The 18,821-nt window shown below is 47.6% G+C and overlaps 1 protein-coding gene across 9 annotated transcripts in view; it reads left to right on the plus strand.

The window, feature by feature from the left end:
• STRBP (spermatid perinuclear RNA binding protein) overlaps positions 1 to 18,821 on the plus strand; it is a 117,149-nt gene that overhangs the window by 26,649 nt on the left and 71,679 nt on the right. For 6 of the 9 annotated variants that reach the window (XM_060270408.1, XM_060270412.1, XM_060270404.1 and 3 more), the window contains 2 exons: positions 8,807 to 8,977; positions 15,598 to 15,818. In XM_060270408.1, coding sequence (XP_060126391.1) covers positions 8,975 to 8,977; positions 15,598 to 15,818 — 224 coding nt within the window. In that variant the 5' untranslated portion in view covers positions 8,807 to 8,974. Of the gene's footprint in view, positions 1 to 1,434; positions 1,885 to 2,757; positions 4,663 to 4,688; positions 5,028 to 8,806; positions 8,978 to 15,597; positions 15,819 to 18,821 lie in introns of those variants that run through there. The other 3 variants (XM_060270405.1, XM_060270409.1, XM_060270410.1) reach the window with 3 other exon arrangements.

The following is an 18,821-nucleotide window of genomic DNA, read 5'->3' on the forward strand; positions in this document are numbered from 1 at the left end:
ATAAATTATTATTATTATTATTATTATTATTATTATTATTATTATTATTATTACTGGTCAACTCTGCAAACCTTCCTTCTGATCTCTGTCCCTCCCCTACCCAGAAAAGAGTTCAATTTACAACACCAGTACCCAGCGCCGAAACTCAGGGCTTCTCGAAGCCTCTCCCTCCCTCCGGTGACCCAGATGCATGGTTTCCGACTGTGACAGATGCTGCCAGAAAGCACCTTGGACAGAGGCCAGGAATTAAAATTATACCGCAGAAGGAACACAATGCGCTTTCTAATTTTTCAGCTGCGTAGCGAGAGCAGCTACCGGCAGAGTGTCTTCTATTTTAAGCATTTTTTGTATGGAGGTGTGGATTTCTTGCTCTGGAGAAGCACTTTGGGACGGATTCATCCGCTGCCTCTAACACAAAGGTGTTTTTTGTAATCTGCTTAAAATGAACACTCTCTGCCCAGATACCTTTCTGTTTTTTGTTTCCTTTCTCTCTGTTGGGATAGATAAACTTTATTTTGGCCATAGGCCCATAATACAAAGCAAACAAGGATAAAACAGTGTAAAACCGCCACACATAAAAACAATCAGACAAAATCAAGCCTTCCTCCAATGAAGTTATGTACAACATATTTAAATGTTCCAAGTAATTCTGTGGGGCTTTTAGTTATGGTTAAAACGTTAGTGCATTGCAGGCCTTCATTGTTCATTAATCAGATCTGAAGGTTACTTGAACGATGTAACTTGATATCAGTAATCGTAAAGTAAATTATGCTGTTTTTTGTAAGAAAGAACTGAAATCAAATATCTTGCTACAAATAGTGTTCTGGTCGAATCATCATCTTGCAGCAGGTATGTTAATTGGGACTCCGGCGGCTTGTCCATGATTTCCAGAATTAGAGGATACAGGATTCTAGCCCGAGTGGGCATGTGCAGGCGGCAACAGAACAGTATGTGGTAGATGGATTCTATTGTTCTGTTGTCACACGTGCATAAAACTGTAATTTGACCTTTGGAAAACCTGTGCCCCAGGACATTGGATGGGAAGACATTAAATCTTGCTTTAATGAAGGTGAATCCAGTTCTGGGCACCACAGTTCAAGAAGGATACAGACAAGCTGGAACGTGTCCAGAGGAGGGCAACCAAAATGGTCAAAGGCCTGGAAACGATGCCTTATGAGGAATGGCTTAGGGAGCTGGGTATGTTTAGCCTGGAGAAGAGAAGATTAAGGGGTGATATGATAGCCATGTTCAAATATATAAAAGGATGTCATATAGAGGAGGGAGAAAGATTGTTTTCTGCTGCTCCAGAGAAGCGGACACGGAGCAATGGATGCAAACTTCAAGAAAGAAGATTCCACCTAAGCATTAGGAAGAACTTCCTGACAGTAAGAGCTGTTCGGCAGTGGAATTTGCTACCAAGGAGTGTGGTGGAGTCTCCTTCTTTGGAGGTCTTTAAGCAGAGGCTTGACAGGCATATGTCAAGAATGCTTTGATGGTGTTTCCTGCTTGGCAGGGGGTTGGACTGGATGGCCCCTGTGGTCTCTTCAAACGCTATGATTCTATGAATATGTGGGCTGTGACAGAAAGAAAAGACAGATAAGATGGAATCTGAGGCGTGGGCTGTTCTCTGTTGGGAGGAAAGGCCGGTTGGACAAGCTTTAACAATGATACCTGTCAAACTCGTCCTCCTTGCTAGCACGCCACGGAGGTTCTGTAAAGCTGCATTGTTGCGGCACCTCCAAATTAGCCACAGGTTACCAAGTGCCGTTTGCTCAGTGTGACAACGTTCTGATAAACCAAGGTGTGTTTGTCAGCACTTACAAACTCCTCTGGGTTTTCCAAAGAGGCCGCGTGGATTTGGTGCGTCCAAGATACCTGGCAGAGGTAAGTCTTGAATTCTGGGGTGGGATAAGGGCACATCTAGTAATTTAGCAAGGTACTGGGATCGGCTCAGCCACCACTCCCTCCGCATTTGTCTTTGGTAAATGTGGCCACTGAAGAGTGTCAGCAGGAAAGCTTCAAGGATGACACTGTTGACGGGGAGCTGGGAATGCAGGAAAAGAGTAAAAAGTATTGCATTCTGGCTGGATGGGTGTCAAAGTAGGAACGAGGCCAAGGAGGAGACCTAGAATCATAGAATCATAGAGTTGGAAGAGACCACAAGGGCCATCCAGTCCAACCCCCTGCCAAGCAGGAAACACCATCAAAGCATTCTTGACATATGCCTGTCAAGCCTCTGCTTAAAGACCTCCAAAGAAGGAGACTCCACCACACTCCTTGGCAGCAAATTCCACTGCCGAACAGCTCTTACTGTCAGGAAGTTCTTCCTAATGTTGAGGTGGAATCTTCTTTCTTGAAGTTTGAATCCATTGCTCCGTGTCCGCTTCTCTGGAGCAGCAGAAAACAATCTTTCTCCCTCCTCCATATGACATCCTTTCATATATTTGAACATGGCTATCATATCACCCCTTAACCTTCTCTTCTCCAGGCTAAACATACCCAGCTCCCTAAGCCGTTCCTCATAAGGCATCGTTTCCAGGCCTTTGACCATTTTGGTTGCCCTCTTCTGGACACGTTCCAGCTTGTCAGTATCCTTCTTGAACTGTGGTGCCCAGAACTGGACACAGTACTCCAGGTGAGGTCTGACCAGAGCAGAATACAGTGGTACTATTACTTCCCTAGATCTAGATGCTATACTCCTATTGATGCAGCCCAGAATTGCATTGGCTTTTTGAGCTGCTGCATCACACAGTTGACTCATGTCAAGTTTGTGGTCTACCAAGACTCCTAGATCCTTTTCACATGTACTGCTCTCAAGCCAGGTGTCTCCCATCCTGTATTTGTGCTTTTTATTTTTTATTTTTGCCCTCAAGCTTTGAGTTAGGGAGTGGGATTGGACATGGCTGCTTTGAGAATCTGCTTGGCAACCAGGAACTCTGGTGGTTTCTGAGCAGGAATGACCTACAGTCATACCTCAGTTTAAGTACACCTCGGTTTGAGTATTTCCAGTTTAAGTACTCTGCGGACCTGTCTGGAACGGATGAATCCACTTTCCATTACTTCCAATGGGAAAGTTCGCTTCAGGTTAAGCACACTTCAGGTTAAGTACGGACTTCCAGAACCAAATACACTCATACTTGGGGTTAAGTACGCTTCAGGTTGAATACTCCGTGGCCCTGTCTGGAACAGATTAATCCACTTTCCATTACTTTCAAGGGGAAAGTTCGCTTCAGGTTAAGTACGCTTCAGATTAAGTACAGACTTCCATAACCAATTGTGTTTGTAAACCGAGGTACCACTGTATATCAGTGGGGCTTCTGAAAAGGGTTGTTCTCATCCTAAGTGTGTTTGAGGTGGGCTTGACCTCAGAGTAGATAGCCTTCCAGCCTATCCCTTGTATGATTTCATTTCACTAGAATATGAAACTTAATTCCGTTGATCTAGTATTGCCTGTAGGCTGGCCTGCTGGGAGAGTTTGCATGTATTTCTAAGCTGTAAATTTTGATTTAGTAGGCAGTGAAGTGGGGTTGAAAGCCTCTAAAGTGGAAAACTTTCAAGTGTTTTGTTGGCGGGGATCACTCCCTCATTTTATGAGTTCATTAGTAACAATGGATCGATGTTGCTTACTACGCACAAGTAAAATACAAACTTTGTTTGCTAAATACAAAGTAAAGTCAACATGCTTAAACTAGGTCATACCCTAGGATATAAGAAAAAGTTTCCAATGTAAACTGAAAATATTTGCTTTTGCATTTTTGGCAAATTTGCACTTTTCTCTGTAAAGCCCACGTCACTGTAGGCTGCTCTCTGCATGTGCGGTGTGTTTTAACATTTACAGCCTGAGCACCCCACCTCAATCTTTTTTCTAGGGGGTAAACAAAGGCTAAAGGAAGAATTAGAGATGGATGGGAAAATAAATTTAGATTTGGGTTAATTAATGAATTATCGGTTAAGGATAGTTGATGTTTTCTTTTTCTTTGTGTAGATTAGAATTGGTTGTGAAATAATGGAAAACTTAGAATAATAGAATCCTAGAGTTGGAAGAGACCACAAGGGCCATCCAGTCCAACCCCCTGCCAAGTAGGAAACACCATCAAAGCATTCCTGACATATGCCTGTCAAGTCTCTGCTTAAAGACCTCCAAAGAAGGAGACTCCACCACACTCCTTGGCAGCAAATTCCACTGCTGAACAGCTCTTACTGTCAGGAAGTTCTTCCTAATGTTGAGGTGGAATCTTCTTGTAGCTTGAATCCATTGCTCCGTGTCCGCTTCTCTGTTTCCTGCTTGGCAGGGGGTTGGACTGGATGGCCCTTGTGGTCTCTTCCAACTCTGTGATTCTATGACTGAGTGTGTATTCTTGTATGGAGAGAGAGAGAAAGAGAATCTGGCTCCGTCAGGATTTATTTCTTTTTAAAAAGTTACATTTATAGAACCACCTTTTCTCTAAAGAGCTAATAGTGATGTATCTACTTGCTCCTCCCCTCCTTTTTGTCCTCACAACCAGCTTGTGAGATAGGGTAAACTGAGAAGTGGTGTCCGACCCCCATTGACACACCCAGTGGGTGAATGGTGATTTGAACCTGGGTCTCCGGGTCCTCGTAGAGAGCTCTAACCACTAAGCCACACGGATCTCACGAGGATACTCTGGTGGCATATAATAGGTAAGGATAAAATTAAACAGGCCACAGAAAGTGCTCCACTAAAACAAATTTCTAAATAAAACGTTGAATTTATTTGAGAATGACATCTAAACGGCACTAAGTGCCCTTTATTGATTCTTCCCCTGGTCCTTCCCGATAAAATATTTCAGTTCAGCTGCTGTTGTTTTTCCTGTTGGTGGTGGTGGTGGGGAATTCACCTATTTATGCAGCGCAGGACATTAATATAAAATACTTTGTTGTTGTTAGTTTTGTTTACTGAGCAGATCTGATCTCCCATTGATTTTAGGGCAGCAGAAGTTTCTGCAGAACATTTTTCATACTCGGGCTGTGTTGTCCTGAATAACCACACCGCTGAAGCTTAGAGGGTAGGCAGTGCTGGGAATTCTCTGGGCTGGCTGGTTTGGGCGAAGGAGGCTCGTAGTGGCTTTTCACATAAACAGCGTAGCTTCTGCTCCCCCCTAAACCTCCCCCACCCCATATTTCAGATTTGTTTCCAGTGGTGTGTGAAAGTATGGGATGTTGCATAGCTTGAAAACTAGACGTTCCAATTAAGAGTTCTTAGAGGCCAAACTAGAAAAGATATATGGTATGATTTTTGTGATGTAAGGGTATAAGGAATGAACGTGCCACAGTTTTCCATCTCCAGCCTTTAAATGGATTTGGTTGATTTGAGTTCTGTCCATACACCCTTCATAGCGTTTCCGGTTCCCTCGACCCCAAAATGGAAAAATGGAACAAAAAGTTCAAAAATGGGTTCAGATGCTTGCCTGATGTACTTACCAGAGTAGATCCCTCATGCAGGATGTTTATTATGCACATGCCCAGAAAGTCAACTTCAAGGGAAGCAATAATACCACTGTATTCCGCTCTGGTCAGACCTCACCTGGAATACTGTGTCCGGTTCTGGGCACCACAGTTCAAGAAGGAGACTGACAAGCTGGAACGTGTCCAGAAGAGGGCAACCAAAATGGTCAAAGGCCTGGAAACGATGCCTTATGACAGTGATGGGCAACCTTTTGAGCTTGGTGTGTCAAAATTCGCCAAAAAACCGAGCATAACTTGGGCATAGCTGCCAAGTCACCCACTGAAAAATGTGGGATCAGCAGCGGCGCGGTACCGGAAGTCACTTCTACGGACATGCGTAGAAGCGACTTCCAGTGCCGCGCTAACCATGTCTGGGCACTGGAAATCGGGCGGAGCCAGGATCCAAAACGGAGCCTCCCTGGCAGGTAGGAAATCTGGGGGATTTACGGGATTTTCCCCAATCCGGACTGCCAGTGGGAAACAGTTTAGAAAATGGGGGTTTCCCCCGAAAAATGGGAGACTTGGCAGCTATGAACTCGGGTGGTGTGTCACCTCGAGAAAAAACCCATAATTTTGCAATATTTATAGTTTAAATAACAAAAATGTATAATTGTAATATATAACTGCGGCATTCCACTGCTCCCTGCTCTGCCGGCCGGAAATGAGGTCAAAGATCCCCTAACGGCCCTAACCAAACCAAACCCTTATTTATCACAAAGTGCCCAGAGTTGTTGAGTTTTTTGGGGGGAGCTGCTGACCAAAGTTTTTTGGGGGGGCCCGCAAAAGTTTCTTTGCTTTTTTGGGGGAAAGAGAACAGAAATAAAGGATGAATAATACCTTTGCTGGAACTAACACGCAGCACCGACATAGTCTGCCAAAGCTCCAAAAAAAGCACAGAAAGGGTTAAAAACGAATGCTGTTACACCCAATCATCGTCTCCCAAAGCGCCAAAAAAGGCAGCACAGAAAGGGTTAAAAAACAAATGCTGTTACACCCAATCAGAAACAGCCACTGACTCAGCAAATTGTAAAACAGACCAATTTCAAACACAATCTCTGGCTACCAGCAACAACAACAACAACAAGGATCCGGGTTTTAACAGCGGAGACAAGCTGTAGTGGAGACAAGTTCTAGCGGAGACAAGCTGTAGGAGGAGCGGGAGAACAAATGGGGGGGGACAACAACAGCGCGAATGGGCTGATGGGGCGTGTGCCAGCAGTGATGGCTCTGCGTGTCATGTCTGACACGCGTGCCATAGGTTCGCCATCACTGCCTTATGAGGAACGTCTTAGGGAGCTGGGTATGTTTAGCCTGGAGAAGAGAAGGTTAAGAGGTGATATGATAGCCATGTTTAAATATATCAAAGGTTGTCATATAGAGGAGGGAGAAAGATTGTTTTCTGCTGCTCCAGAGAAGCGGACACGGAGCAATGGATTCAAACTACCAAGAAAGAAGATTCCACCTCAACATTAGGAAGAACTTCCTGACAGTAAGAGCTGTTCGGCAGTGGAATTTGCTACCAAGGAGTGTGGTGGATTCTCCTTCTTTGGAGGTCTTTAAGCAGAGACTTGACAGGCATATGTCAAGAATGCTTTGATGGTGTTTCCTGCTTGGCAGGGGGTTGGACTGGATGACCCTTGTGGTCTCTTCCAACTCTAGGATTCTATGATTCTAAGTTTTATTTCTTACAGTTAACGTTTTTTTTTATACAGTTGGTATTAAACTGTTCCTTACATTCCTGTATGCTGAAAATCAGTTTTTAAAAAGTTACTTAAAAACACAGTGTAGCTTTTCTTTCCCCCCATAAGCTTCCCCCCACCCCCACCCCATAGTCTCATATAGTCATACCTTGGTTTAAGTACGCCTCGGTTTGAGTATTTTCAGTTTAAGTACTCCGCGGACCCGTCTGGAACGGATTAATCCACTTTCCATTACTTTCAGTGGTTACTTTCAGGTTAAGTACGCTTCAGGTTAAGTAAGGACTTCCAGAACCAATTGCAGCGGTGCCTCGCAAGACAAAATTTATTTGTGCCACGAGTCACTTCGTCTAGAGATAATTTCGTCTTGCGAAGCGTGGTCATTGAAAACTTCATCTCGCGAGTCACCAAAAACATCGCAAGACGCTTTTGTCTAGCGAGTTTTCCGTTGCGCGAGGCATTTGTCTTGCGAGGTACCACTGTACACTCATGCCTCGGGTTAATCCACTTTCCATTACTTTCAATGGGAAAGTTCGCTTCAGGTTAAGTACGCTTCAGTTTAAGTACTCCACGGACCTTCTGGATCGGATTAATCCAGTTTCCATTACTTTCAATGGGAATGTTTGCTTCAGGTTAAGCACGCTTCAGGTTAAGTACAGACTTCCGGAACTAATTGTGTTTGTAGATCCCTCATGCAGGATGTTTTTTATGCACATGCCCAGAAAGTCAACTTCAGGTTTTATTTCTTACTGTTAACTTTTGTTTTCTTTTTGATACAGTTGGTATTAAACTATTCCTTACTTTCCTGTATGCTGAAAATGAGTTTTTAAAAAGTTACTTAAAAACACAGTGTGGCTTCTGTTTCCCCCCATGAGCAGAGGCGTCTTAGCCATAGAGGCGCCATGGCCTGGAGGGCGCTTTGGAGGGCGCGTCCGCCATGCTGTGCCCAGAGCCTCCTCCCTGCAGGAGGAGCTGCTCTCAAGCCCTGCCGGCAGCGCTGTTCTTGCCCACCTCTTCTCGGGCTGCGGGTGCTGTTGCAGGGAAGCCGGCCATTACCCTCCCTTTGGCGCAGCAGCCAGGGCTCCCTGGGCGGCAGCGCTGCGCAGCTGCTTCGGCTGAGCAGACAGAGGCAGAGCGCAGGTGGCAGCGTCCCTGCCTCCCTTTTTGCCATCGCTGCCTCCGGCTCGGAGATCTTCGGGGGGCAGAGGAGCGGGAGGGAGGGAAGGGTGGGGCGCGCCCAAGGGATCCCTGCAGCACGGCGCCAGATAGGCTTAAGTCTGTCCTGCCCATCAACTCCCCCCCCCTCACCCCATATGCTCATACATAGATCCCTCATGCAGGATGTTTTTTATGCACATGCCCAGAAAGTCAACTTCAAGTTTTATTTCTTACCGTTAACTTTTGTTTTCTTTTTTTATACAGTCGGTATTAAACTGTTCCTTACATTCCTGTATGCTGAAAATCAGTTTTTAAAAAGTTACTTAAAAACACAGTGTGGCTTCTGTCCCCCCCCCTCTCGAGCTTTCCCCCCACGCACACCATATTCTCATATTCCGGATTTGTTCTCAATCTCTCACCACTTTCAACTTCAGCTTTCTGTTTCTGAAACACGCCCCTCCTCCTTCTCTGTGCTTTTTTCTCAGGCGTGTTGCAGAACCTGACTTCTGGAGCATTGCACCTGCGTGACCTCCTGAGCCGTCAAGCTTATGAGGAGGTTCTGGCAGGCAAAACAGTGCCTAGCGAAGACACCCAGGAGGAGGGAGAAGGAGAAAGAGAACGGGCGCCGGAGCTGAAGCCTACTGTAGCCAGCCATGGTAGGTCCCAATGCCTGCAGGATCTGGAGGAAGGAAGGAAGGAAATACCGTGTTTCTCATATTATAAGACACGTCTTATATTTATTTTTTCCTCAAAAAAACACACTATGACTTATTTTCAAGGGATGTCTTATTTTTTTCCTCCTCCTCCTGCCGCAGCCGGCATTGCTGCTGCGCCTATCACTATGTCTTATTTTCGGGGTATGGCTTATATTCTTTGAATGCTTAAAAATCCTGCTATGGCTTATTTTATGGGTATGTCTTAAAATATGAGAAACAGGGTATATCAAGGCAGGAAGGGGGCCATGGGAATACTTCTTCCCTCTCTCCCTCTCCCTTCCTGGCCTGCTAGCAGACTTGCCCAAACCGCTTCTGGTGCTTTTCTCATATGTAGCGGACATGCGAAAGAGTAAAAAGGTTTTGGGAAATGATATATAATGAATTGAAAAAGATGCTTAAGTATAAAGGTAAAGGGACCCCTGACCATTAGGTCCAGTCGTGACCGACTCTGGGGTTGCGCGCTCATCTCGCATTATTGGCCGAGGGAGCCGGCGTACAGCTTCCGGGTCATGTGGCCAGCATGACAAAGCCGCTTCTGGCAAACCAGAGCAGCACACAGAAACACTGTTTACCTTCCCGCCGGAGCAGTCCCTATTTATCTACTTGCACTTTGATGTGCTTTCGAACTGCTAGGTGGGCAGGAGCTGGGACCGAGCAACGGGAGCTCACCCCGTCACAGGGATTTGAACCGCCGACCTTCTGATCAGCAAGCCCTAGGCTCAGTGGTTTAACCCACAGCGCCACCTGGGTCCCCCAAAACCTGAAGCTTTTCTATCGGGGTTAAGGGGAGAGGAAATAGCAAAAGGAGATCAGAGATTCTTTATACATGCTACAACCATGGCGAGGACTTTATTAGCCCCAAAATGGAAATTGCAGGAGATACCACTGTCTCGCCAGAGTGGTGCATGCTCTAGTTATCTCTGGACCGTCTAGAGGGGCTGGGAGCTGGGGGCACTGTTATACAGTGGTTCCGCTCCTTGCTCCGGGGTCGTGTCCAGAAAGTGGTGGTGGGGGATGAGTGTTCACACCCCTGGGCTCTCACTTGTGGGGTGCCTCAGGGTTCTGTCCTCTCCCCCATGCTTTTTAATATCTACATGCAGCCGCTGGGAGAGATCATCAGGGGGTTTGGGCTGGGTGTTCATCAGTATGCGGATGATACCCAGCTCTACCTCTCTTTCAAATCAGAACCAGTGAAGGCAGTGAAGGTCCTGTGTGAGTACCTGGAAGCGGTTGGAGGATGGATGGCGGCTAACAGATTGAGGTTGAATCCTGACAAGGCTGTTTGGAGGGGACAGGGGGCGGGCGGGTGTGGAGAACTCCCTGGTCCTGAATGGGGTAACTGTGCCCCTGAAGTACCAGGTGCGCAGCCTGGGAGTCATTTTGGACTCACAGCTGTCCATGGAGGCGCAGGTTAATTCTGTGTCCAGGGCAGCCATGTACCAGCTCAATCTAGTACGCATGCTGAGACCCTACCTGCCCGCAGACTGTCTTGCCAGAGTAGTGCATGCTCTGGTTATCTCCTGCTTGGACTACCGCAATGCGCTCTACGTGGGGCTACCTTTGAAGGTGACCTGGAAACTACAACTAATCCAGAATACGGCAGCTAGACTGGTGACTGGGAGCGGCCGCCGAGACCACATAACACTGAAAGTGCTGGTGGTGACCTCAAAAGCCCTAAATGGCCTTGGTCCAGTATACCTGAAGGAGCGTCTCCACCCCCATCATTCTGCCCGGACACTGGGGTTCAGTACTGAGGGCCTTCTGGCAGTTCCCTCGTTGCAAGAAGCCAAGTTGCAGGGAACCAGGCAGAGGGCCTTCTCGGTGGTGGCGCCTGTCCTGCTCTCCCATCAGATGTCAAAGAGAAAAACAGCTGCCAGATTTTTAGAAGACATCTGAGGTCAGCCCTGTTTAGGAAGGCTTTTAATGTTTAATAGATCATTTTATTTCATTTTTCTGTTGGAAGCCGCCCAGAGTGGGCGGGGCATAAATAATAAATTATGATGATGATGATGATACCGACAATGGAGGAGTGGCAGACGGAAATGCTGGACTATGCAGAGATAGCAAAGTTGACTTGCGGGATCCGAAACCAGGGAGAGACAGAGTTCCAAAGGGAATGGAGTAAATTCATTGACTACAGTGGTGCCTCGACTTACGAATTTAATCCATTCCGAAGGCACCTTTGTAGGTCGAAAGATTTGTATGTCGAAAAGCGCCATTGGAAACACGATCTCCCATAGGAATGCATTGGAAACGGAGAAATTCGCAAGTCGAATCAAGCCTATCTAAAAATTCGTAAGTAAAAAAAACCCGCTGCGGTTTCTGTTCGGATGTCGAGAAATTCATAAGCGCACGGCCATTTGCCCCATACGTAAGTCAAAAAATTGGGTTGTCGAGTTGTTCGTAAGTCGAGGTACCACTGTATGCTACAACCGCAGCGAGGACTTTATTAGCCCAAAAATGGAAATTACCGGAGATACCGACGGAGAAGTGGCAGATGAAAATGATTGCCTATGTAGAGTTAGCAAAGTTGACTTGCGGGATCCGAAACCAGGGAGAGACAAAGTTCCAAAGGGAATGGAGTAAATTCATGGACTATATGGAAAGGAATTGTAGAAGTTTAAAGGCACTTGCAGGACTGAAATAAATCCTACGAACTTGATCAATAGGAGTATAGCTTCTAGATAAAGGGAAGTAATAGTACCACTGTATTCTGCTCTGGTCAGACCTCACCTGGAGTACTGTGTCTAGTTCTGGGCACCACAGTTCAAGAAGGATACTGACAAGCTGGAACGTGTCCAGAAGAGGGCAACCAAAATGGTCAAAGGCTGGAAACGATGCCTTATGAGGAACGGCTTAGGGAGCTGGAGAAGAGAAGGTGAAGGGGTGATATGATAGCCACATTCAAATATATAAAATGATGTAATATAGAGGAGGGAGAAAGGTTGCTTTCTGCTGCTCCAGAGAAGCGGACACGGAGCAATGTATTCAAGCTACAAGAAAAAATATTCCACCTCAACATTAGGAAGAACTTCCTGACAGTAAGAGCTGTTTGGCAGTGGAATTTGCTACCAAGGAGTGTGGTGGAGTCTCCTTCTTTGGAGGTCTTTAAGCAGAGGCTTGACAGGCATATGTCAAGAATGCTTTGATGGTGTTTCCTGCTTGGCAGGGGGTTGGACTGGGTGGTCCTTGTGGTGTCTTCCAACTCTATGATTCTATGATTTAAAACATGTTTGTAAAAAGAACTGCGAGATAAGTGTGAGAAATAAAGCTGAATGACGCTCGGCAGAGTGACATGAACTGAGATGGGTGAAGATAAGTTGGAATGTGCAGTGGTGCCTCGACTTACGAAAGCGATCTGTTCCGTGGCACTCTTTGTAAGTCGAAGTCTTCAGTTGTCGATGTGCCCGTTTTGCGCTTCTGCGCATGTGTGGACTGCGCACGCGGTGAAAAGACTTCCGGGTTTGCCAACTTCATAAGTTGAAACCTTTGGAAGTTGAGGCATTCGGATGTCGAGGTACCACTGTATTTAAAAAAAAATGTTTTTGTTTTCTTGTTTATTTGGAAAATTCAATAAAAATCATTTTAAAAAAAACAGCTTCTGGGGGAAGGAAGAGAGGCTGCGAATGAGTGCCGAGTTAAAAGGGAGGTAGTTTGGCACCACTCTCAAGCAGAGCAAAACGGGCTTTGATTTATGGCTGGGGCATCAAAAAAACCCAGGGAGCACAGAGCTGCAGTATATGAATTATTGAGCGAAGGCGGGAGGAGGGGAGGACGCTCAAGAACAACGTGACTTTTTCCTTTTTTGCTGGAAGTGGCATCAGCTAGCTTGCTTGAGAGAGCGGCTCCGGCGACCTTGAACTCTGCAGGCTTGTATAAGCCAGGGGTGGCCAACTCCCAAGAGAGAGCGATCTACTCACAGGGTTCAGGTCGAAGTTGTTGAGCTTTTTAGGGGGGAGGAAAGCCCTGTTTGGGGGGTGGGTTCAGGTCAAAGTTGTTGAGCTTTTTCGGGAGGAAAGCCCTGGTTTTTTGGGGTTCAGGTCAAAATTGTTGAGCTTTTTGGGAGGAGGAAAGCCCTGTTTTTTGAGGTTCAGGTTGAAGTTGTTGAACTTTTTAGGGAGTAGGAAAGCCCTGCTCCACTTACTTTTACCTTTGGCCCTACCTGCCACTGGCATGTGGCCCTTGCAATAAAAAGGATTCATAGAACCATAGAGTTGGAAGAGACCACAAGGGCCATCCAGACCAACCCCCCTGCCAAGCAGGAAACACCATCAAAGCATTCCTGTCATCAAAACCTCTGCTTAAAGACTTCCAAAGAAGGAGACTCCACCACACTCCTTGGCAGCAAATTCCACTGTTGAACAGCTCTTACTGTCAGGAAGTTCTTCCTAATGTTGAGGTAGAATCTTCCCCTTGCATGGGGAAATGGCCGTGCGCTTACGAATGTCTCGACATCCAAAAGGAAACCGCGGCAGTTTTAGATAGGGATTTTTTGACTTACAAATTTTTAGATAGGCTTGATTCGACTTACGAATTTTTCCGTTTCCAATGCATTCCTATGGGAAATCACGTTTCCAATGGCATTTTTCGACTTATGAATTTTTCGACCTGCGAAGGTCCCTTCGGAACAGATTAAATTCTTAAGTCGAGGCACCACTGTATATGGCATTCAGAGGAAGACTGTCTCTGGACATTTAGTGACCAGTTGCTGCTGGTAGACCACCAACGCCTCCTCTTCCTCCAGCGCATTATTGAACTATGGAACTCACTCCTGTGGGCAGTGGCGAACGGTGCTGCTTGGCTGCCCAGGGCGGCACCCCCTGGGGGCGGGGCGTCGCGCCACAGCGCATGACGCACAAGCCAGAACAAACTGTGCATGTCCTCACATGCGCAGTCTGTCTGAGTTGGTGCTGCTCTCTGCTCGGCCGGCGCGCTCTGAAGCAGAGCGCACTACGGAGCGGTTTGCCGCCGCCGCCCCCAACCCGCTCCGTAGCTCTCACTGCTTCTTCCTAGCCAGTGTGGTGTAGTGGTGAAGAGCGGTCGACTCGTAATCTGGGGGACCGGGTTCGCGTCTCGGCTCTTCCACATGCAGCTGCTGGGTGACCTTGGGCTAGTCACACTTCTCTGAAGTCTCTCAGCCTCACTCACCTCACAGAGTGTTTGTTGTGGGGGAGGAAGGGAAAGGAGAATGTTAGCCGCTTTGAGAGTCCTTCGGGTAGTGATAAAGCGGGATATCAAATCCAAACTCTTCTTCTGGCTCGGGCGGAGGAGGCGAGGGGTGGGCCAGGGGCTGGGCGCGCTGCCCCCATCAGACTGGAGATAGGGGCAGCCCGCCCCCTATGGTACGCGCCTGCCCGTGGGAGGCAGTGATGGTGACCCACTGGGATGGCTTTAAAATAGAAGTGGACAGATCCATGGAGGAAGTGAGGGCTGTCAATGTTTGCTAGTCATTTACCTCCACAGTTGGAGGCACAATCGGATCAGTGGTCAGACTTGGGATAAGATAGCTCCCTACTGCTAGTTCTTAGAGAATGTAAGAGGAGGCCCACTCTTTTAGGCCAATGGCCCATCTAACCCAGCGTCCTGTTCCCACAGTGACTACTACTCAAATGCCCCCGTGGGGCGCCCACAAGCAGGACCCGAGCACGAGAGCAGTCTTCCTTCCCGCATCTTCTTCCAGTTACAGTGGGACCTCGACTTACGAGCTATTCGACATCCGACGTTTTCGACTTACGAGTGGGAAAAGTGGCTGCGCGCTTACAATTTTCTCGACCTCCGAATGGAAAACCCGTTCGCAGCTAGATGCGGCTAGATGTGGTTTTCCTTTTAGGTGCGGTGTCCTCGACTTAACGAATTTTTCTGTTTCCAATGCATTCCTATGGGAGACCGCTTTTTCTATGGGAAACTCAACTTACGAGGTTTTCGACCTACGAGTGTGCATTCGGAACAGATTAAATTCATAAGTCGAAGTCCCACTGTATTGGTATTCAGAAGCATGGCTGTCCCTGGCTGTAGAGGCCTAGCATAGCCAACATGGCTAGTAGGCTTTGGGATTTCGTTGGTTTGTTTCTTTTGGTTTCAAAGCAGACTTCATAGGTTTGAACAGGTGTTGTGCCTCCTTCTGATAAGTTTACCTGCTGCCATTGGGACAGAAGTGCCCCAAAATGCCCAGCAGGTTTGATTCAAACACCAACTATCCCTTTTGCAAATACAGTGGTCCCTCGACTTACGAAGTACTCTACTTACAAAATTTCAAGTTATGAATGGAAAAAGATGGCCACACGCTTATGGTTGTTTTTTTTGACATCCAAAAGGAAAACCGTTGCGGTTTAGATGGGGTTTACTCGACTTAACGAATTTTTCCGTTTCCAATGCTTTCCTATGGGAAACTGCTTTTTTCGACTTGCAAACTTTTCGACCTACAAATGTGCATTCGGAACAGATTAAATTCGTAAGTCGAGGGACCACTGTAATACCCTCATCCTCTCATTTCATATGGCAACAACTTCTTCTGCCTCCTCCCACCTCCTTTCTCCCTGTTATTTCTTAACCCTCAACAGAGATCAATCCGATCATTTGCAAATGATGACCGCCACGTGATGATGAAGCACTCAACCATTTACCCGTCTCCGGACGAACTTGAAGCTGTCCAGAACATGGTTTCCACGGTGGAGTGCGCCCTTAAGCAGGTCTCCGATTGGATGGATGAAATGAGCAGGGCCAGCAGGGCTGAGGGCAGCATGGACGGCAAGGAGGAGCCTTCAGATGTGGGCAGCGGCAAGTGAGTGGGTTAAAATGGACTCCCGTTTTATCGAAGCCTCATTGTTCAATCTGCTTTATATTCAGAAAATAACTCAACTGGTAGAAATGAATAGATGAAAACACTAGCTGGCCCGGCCACGCGTTGCTGTGGGGTTTGGTGTTAAATGGACCCAGGCCCGGTGCGTCCATTTAGGCAGACTAGGCCATTGCCTAAGGCGCGAAAATGGAGGGGGCGCTGCCGAGCCTGCCCCGCAAAACCCCCGCGGTGCCACCGCCGCCCTCCTAAGGTGCACGCTCGCGCTCCTCCCGCCTATGGAGGGGATGCCGAGAGCTCCCCAGTGGCGGCGGGCGCCGCAAGTGAGCGGCGGCGATAGTGGCAAGCGCCCACAGCCGAAGCCTTCAGCTATGGGCGCTGCCACCGTCGCCCGCCCGCTCGCCGAGGAGCTCACAGCGTCCCCTCCACAGGCGGGAGGAGTGCGAGCCAAAAGGAGAGCTCAGCGCCCTCCTGCCTATGGAGGGGACGCTGAGAACTCCCCAGCGGCAGCGGGCGCAGCGAGCGAGCGGCGGCGGTAGTGGCGGCAAGCGCCTGCAGCTGAAGCCTTCAGCTATGGGCGCTGCCACCACCCGCTCGCCGAGGAGCCCCCAGCATCCCCTCCACAGGCGGGAGGAGCGCGAGCCAAAAGGAGAGCTCAGTGCCCTCCCACTGAGTTGGAAGAGACCACAAGGGCCATCCAGTTCAACCCCCTGCCGAGCAGGAAACACCATCAAAGCATTCTTGACATATGCCTGTCAAGCCTCTGCTTAAAGACCTCCAAAGAAGGAGACTCCACCACACACCTTGGTAGCAAATTCCACTGCCGAAAAGCTCTTACTTTCAGGAAGTTCTTCCTAATGTTGAGGTGGAATCTTCTTTCTTGTAGTTTGAACACATTGCTCCGTGTCCGCTTCTCTGGAGCAGCAGAAAACAACCTTTCTCCCTCCTCTATATGACATCCTTTGATATATTTGAACATGGCTATCATATCACCCCTTAACCTTCTCTTCTCCAGGCTAAACATACCCAGCTCCCTAAGCCGTTCCTCATAAGGCATTTTTCCCAGGCCTTTGACCATTTTCGTTGCCCTCTTCTGGACATGTTCCAGCTTGTCAGTATCCTTCTTGAACTGTGGTTCCCAGAACTGGACACAGTACTCCAGGTGAGGTCTGACCAGAGTGTGGTACTATTACTTCACTTGATCTAGATGCTATACTCCTATTTATGCAGCCCAGAATTGGGTCAACATGATGGAGAGGGCACTTGTATGTTTAAAACTCTTGAGAATTCCTTAACTATTAGAGCTGTAAAGTGTGTCCCTTGAGTTGAATCCAAACTGTTTGCGTTCCAAATCTAGGAATTATTTCATTTCAAGTAGTTTCTCGACTACTTCCTGAGCTGTACAGTTGCGGCATGGGAATGCCTAAACCCATCCAGTGATGGGTCCACAAACACCAATATATACAGTATTTGTGTCCGTTACTGGGTGGTAATTCTGCAAAGTCCACTGACTGTCTTTCCATTGGGTACTGGGCCCAATGGCGATCTCCTATTGGTGCAGGGTGGGTTGGATGTCGGTCTCTTTCCTGCTGCGTGGGATTACTGGCAAACATCATAGCTATAGACTATATGGTATGTCTCCACAAACAGCTCTCTAGCCACTATACTGCATAGGTGCCAAGTTCCAGATTGAAAAATCTGGGATCAGTGCCGCAGCACCAGAAGTGGCTTCTATGCACTTCCGGACATGCGTAGAAGCAACTTCTGATGTCGCTGTGCCCATTTCCAAAAAGTCCGCAGCGCCAGAAGGTTCTGGACATGCATAGTAGTGAGTTCTGGTGCTGCGGACATTTTGGAAATGGCCACAGCGGCATCGGAAGTCGCTTCTATGCATGTCCAGAAGTGCGTAGAAGCGACTTCAGGCGCTGCAGACATTTTGGAAATGGGCACAGCGGCATCAGAAGTCGCTTCTACGCATGTCCAGAAGTGCGTACAAATGACTTCCGGAGCTGGCACAGCACCAGAAGACCAAGGCCGCTGGCAGGAGCTCCGTCATCCGGGGGAATACGGGGTATTTTGCCATTCGGAACACCTGCGGGAAACGGTAAGAAAATACGGGGTTTTCCCGGGGAAAACGGGGTACTTGGCAGCTATGCTATAGTCCTTGCCATCAGGTGAGCCTCACCTCCCATTTGGGCTTTGGAACATAATTCTTTCAGTAGAAGTCTGAGAAGGGGTGTAGTCACCAATGAACTACCATCTCGAAAAACCCACCAACAATTCATCACCTTCATCCCCAGCCCACTCAATTTCTGTTTGTAAATATGCTGGTGGTTCTCTGGGAATAGGATAAAATGCAGCATATTGTGCGATGGCGGGCAAGCGAGCTGCCATCTTTGAGGCTGCACCAGCCTTCTTATTCCCTTCTGTATTGGCACATTTCCCATGTGCTAACAGGAGCATTGCTTCTATTTTTGCTGGCAAGAGCAGTGCCTCTAATAGAGCAATGATCTGCTCATCAATGGCTCCTCTTCATCCTGTAGAGAAGTGACTAGTGGGGTGCCACAAGGTTCTGTCTTGGTCCCAGTCTTATTCAACATCTCTATCAATGACTTGGATGGTGGGCTTGAGGGCAACCTGATCAAGTTTGCAGTTGACACACAAATTGGGAGGGGTGGCTAATACCCCAGAGGACAGGATCACACTTCAAAATGACCTGAACAGATTAGACAACTGGGCCAAAGCAAACAAGATGAATTTTAACAAGGAGAAATGTAAGGGCAAAAAAAAATTAAAGGCACAAATACAGGATGGGAGACACCTGGCTTGAGAGCAGTACATGTGAAAAGGATCTAGGAGTCTTGGTAGACCACCAACTTGACATGAGTCAACAGTGTGTTGCAGCAGCTCAAAAAGCCAATGCAATTCTGGGCTGCATCAATAGGAGTAGAGCATCTATATCAGGCATCCCCAAACTTGGGCTCTCCA

The sequence above is a fragment of the Zootoca vivipara genome, chromosome Z, assembly GCF_963506605.1.
Source record: "Zootoca vivipara chromosome Z, rZooViv1.1, whole genome shotgun sequence".
NCBI classification, from domain to species: domain Eukaryota; kingdom Metazoa; phylum Chordata; class Lepidosauria; order Squamata; family Lacertidae; genus Zootoca; species Zootoca vivipara.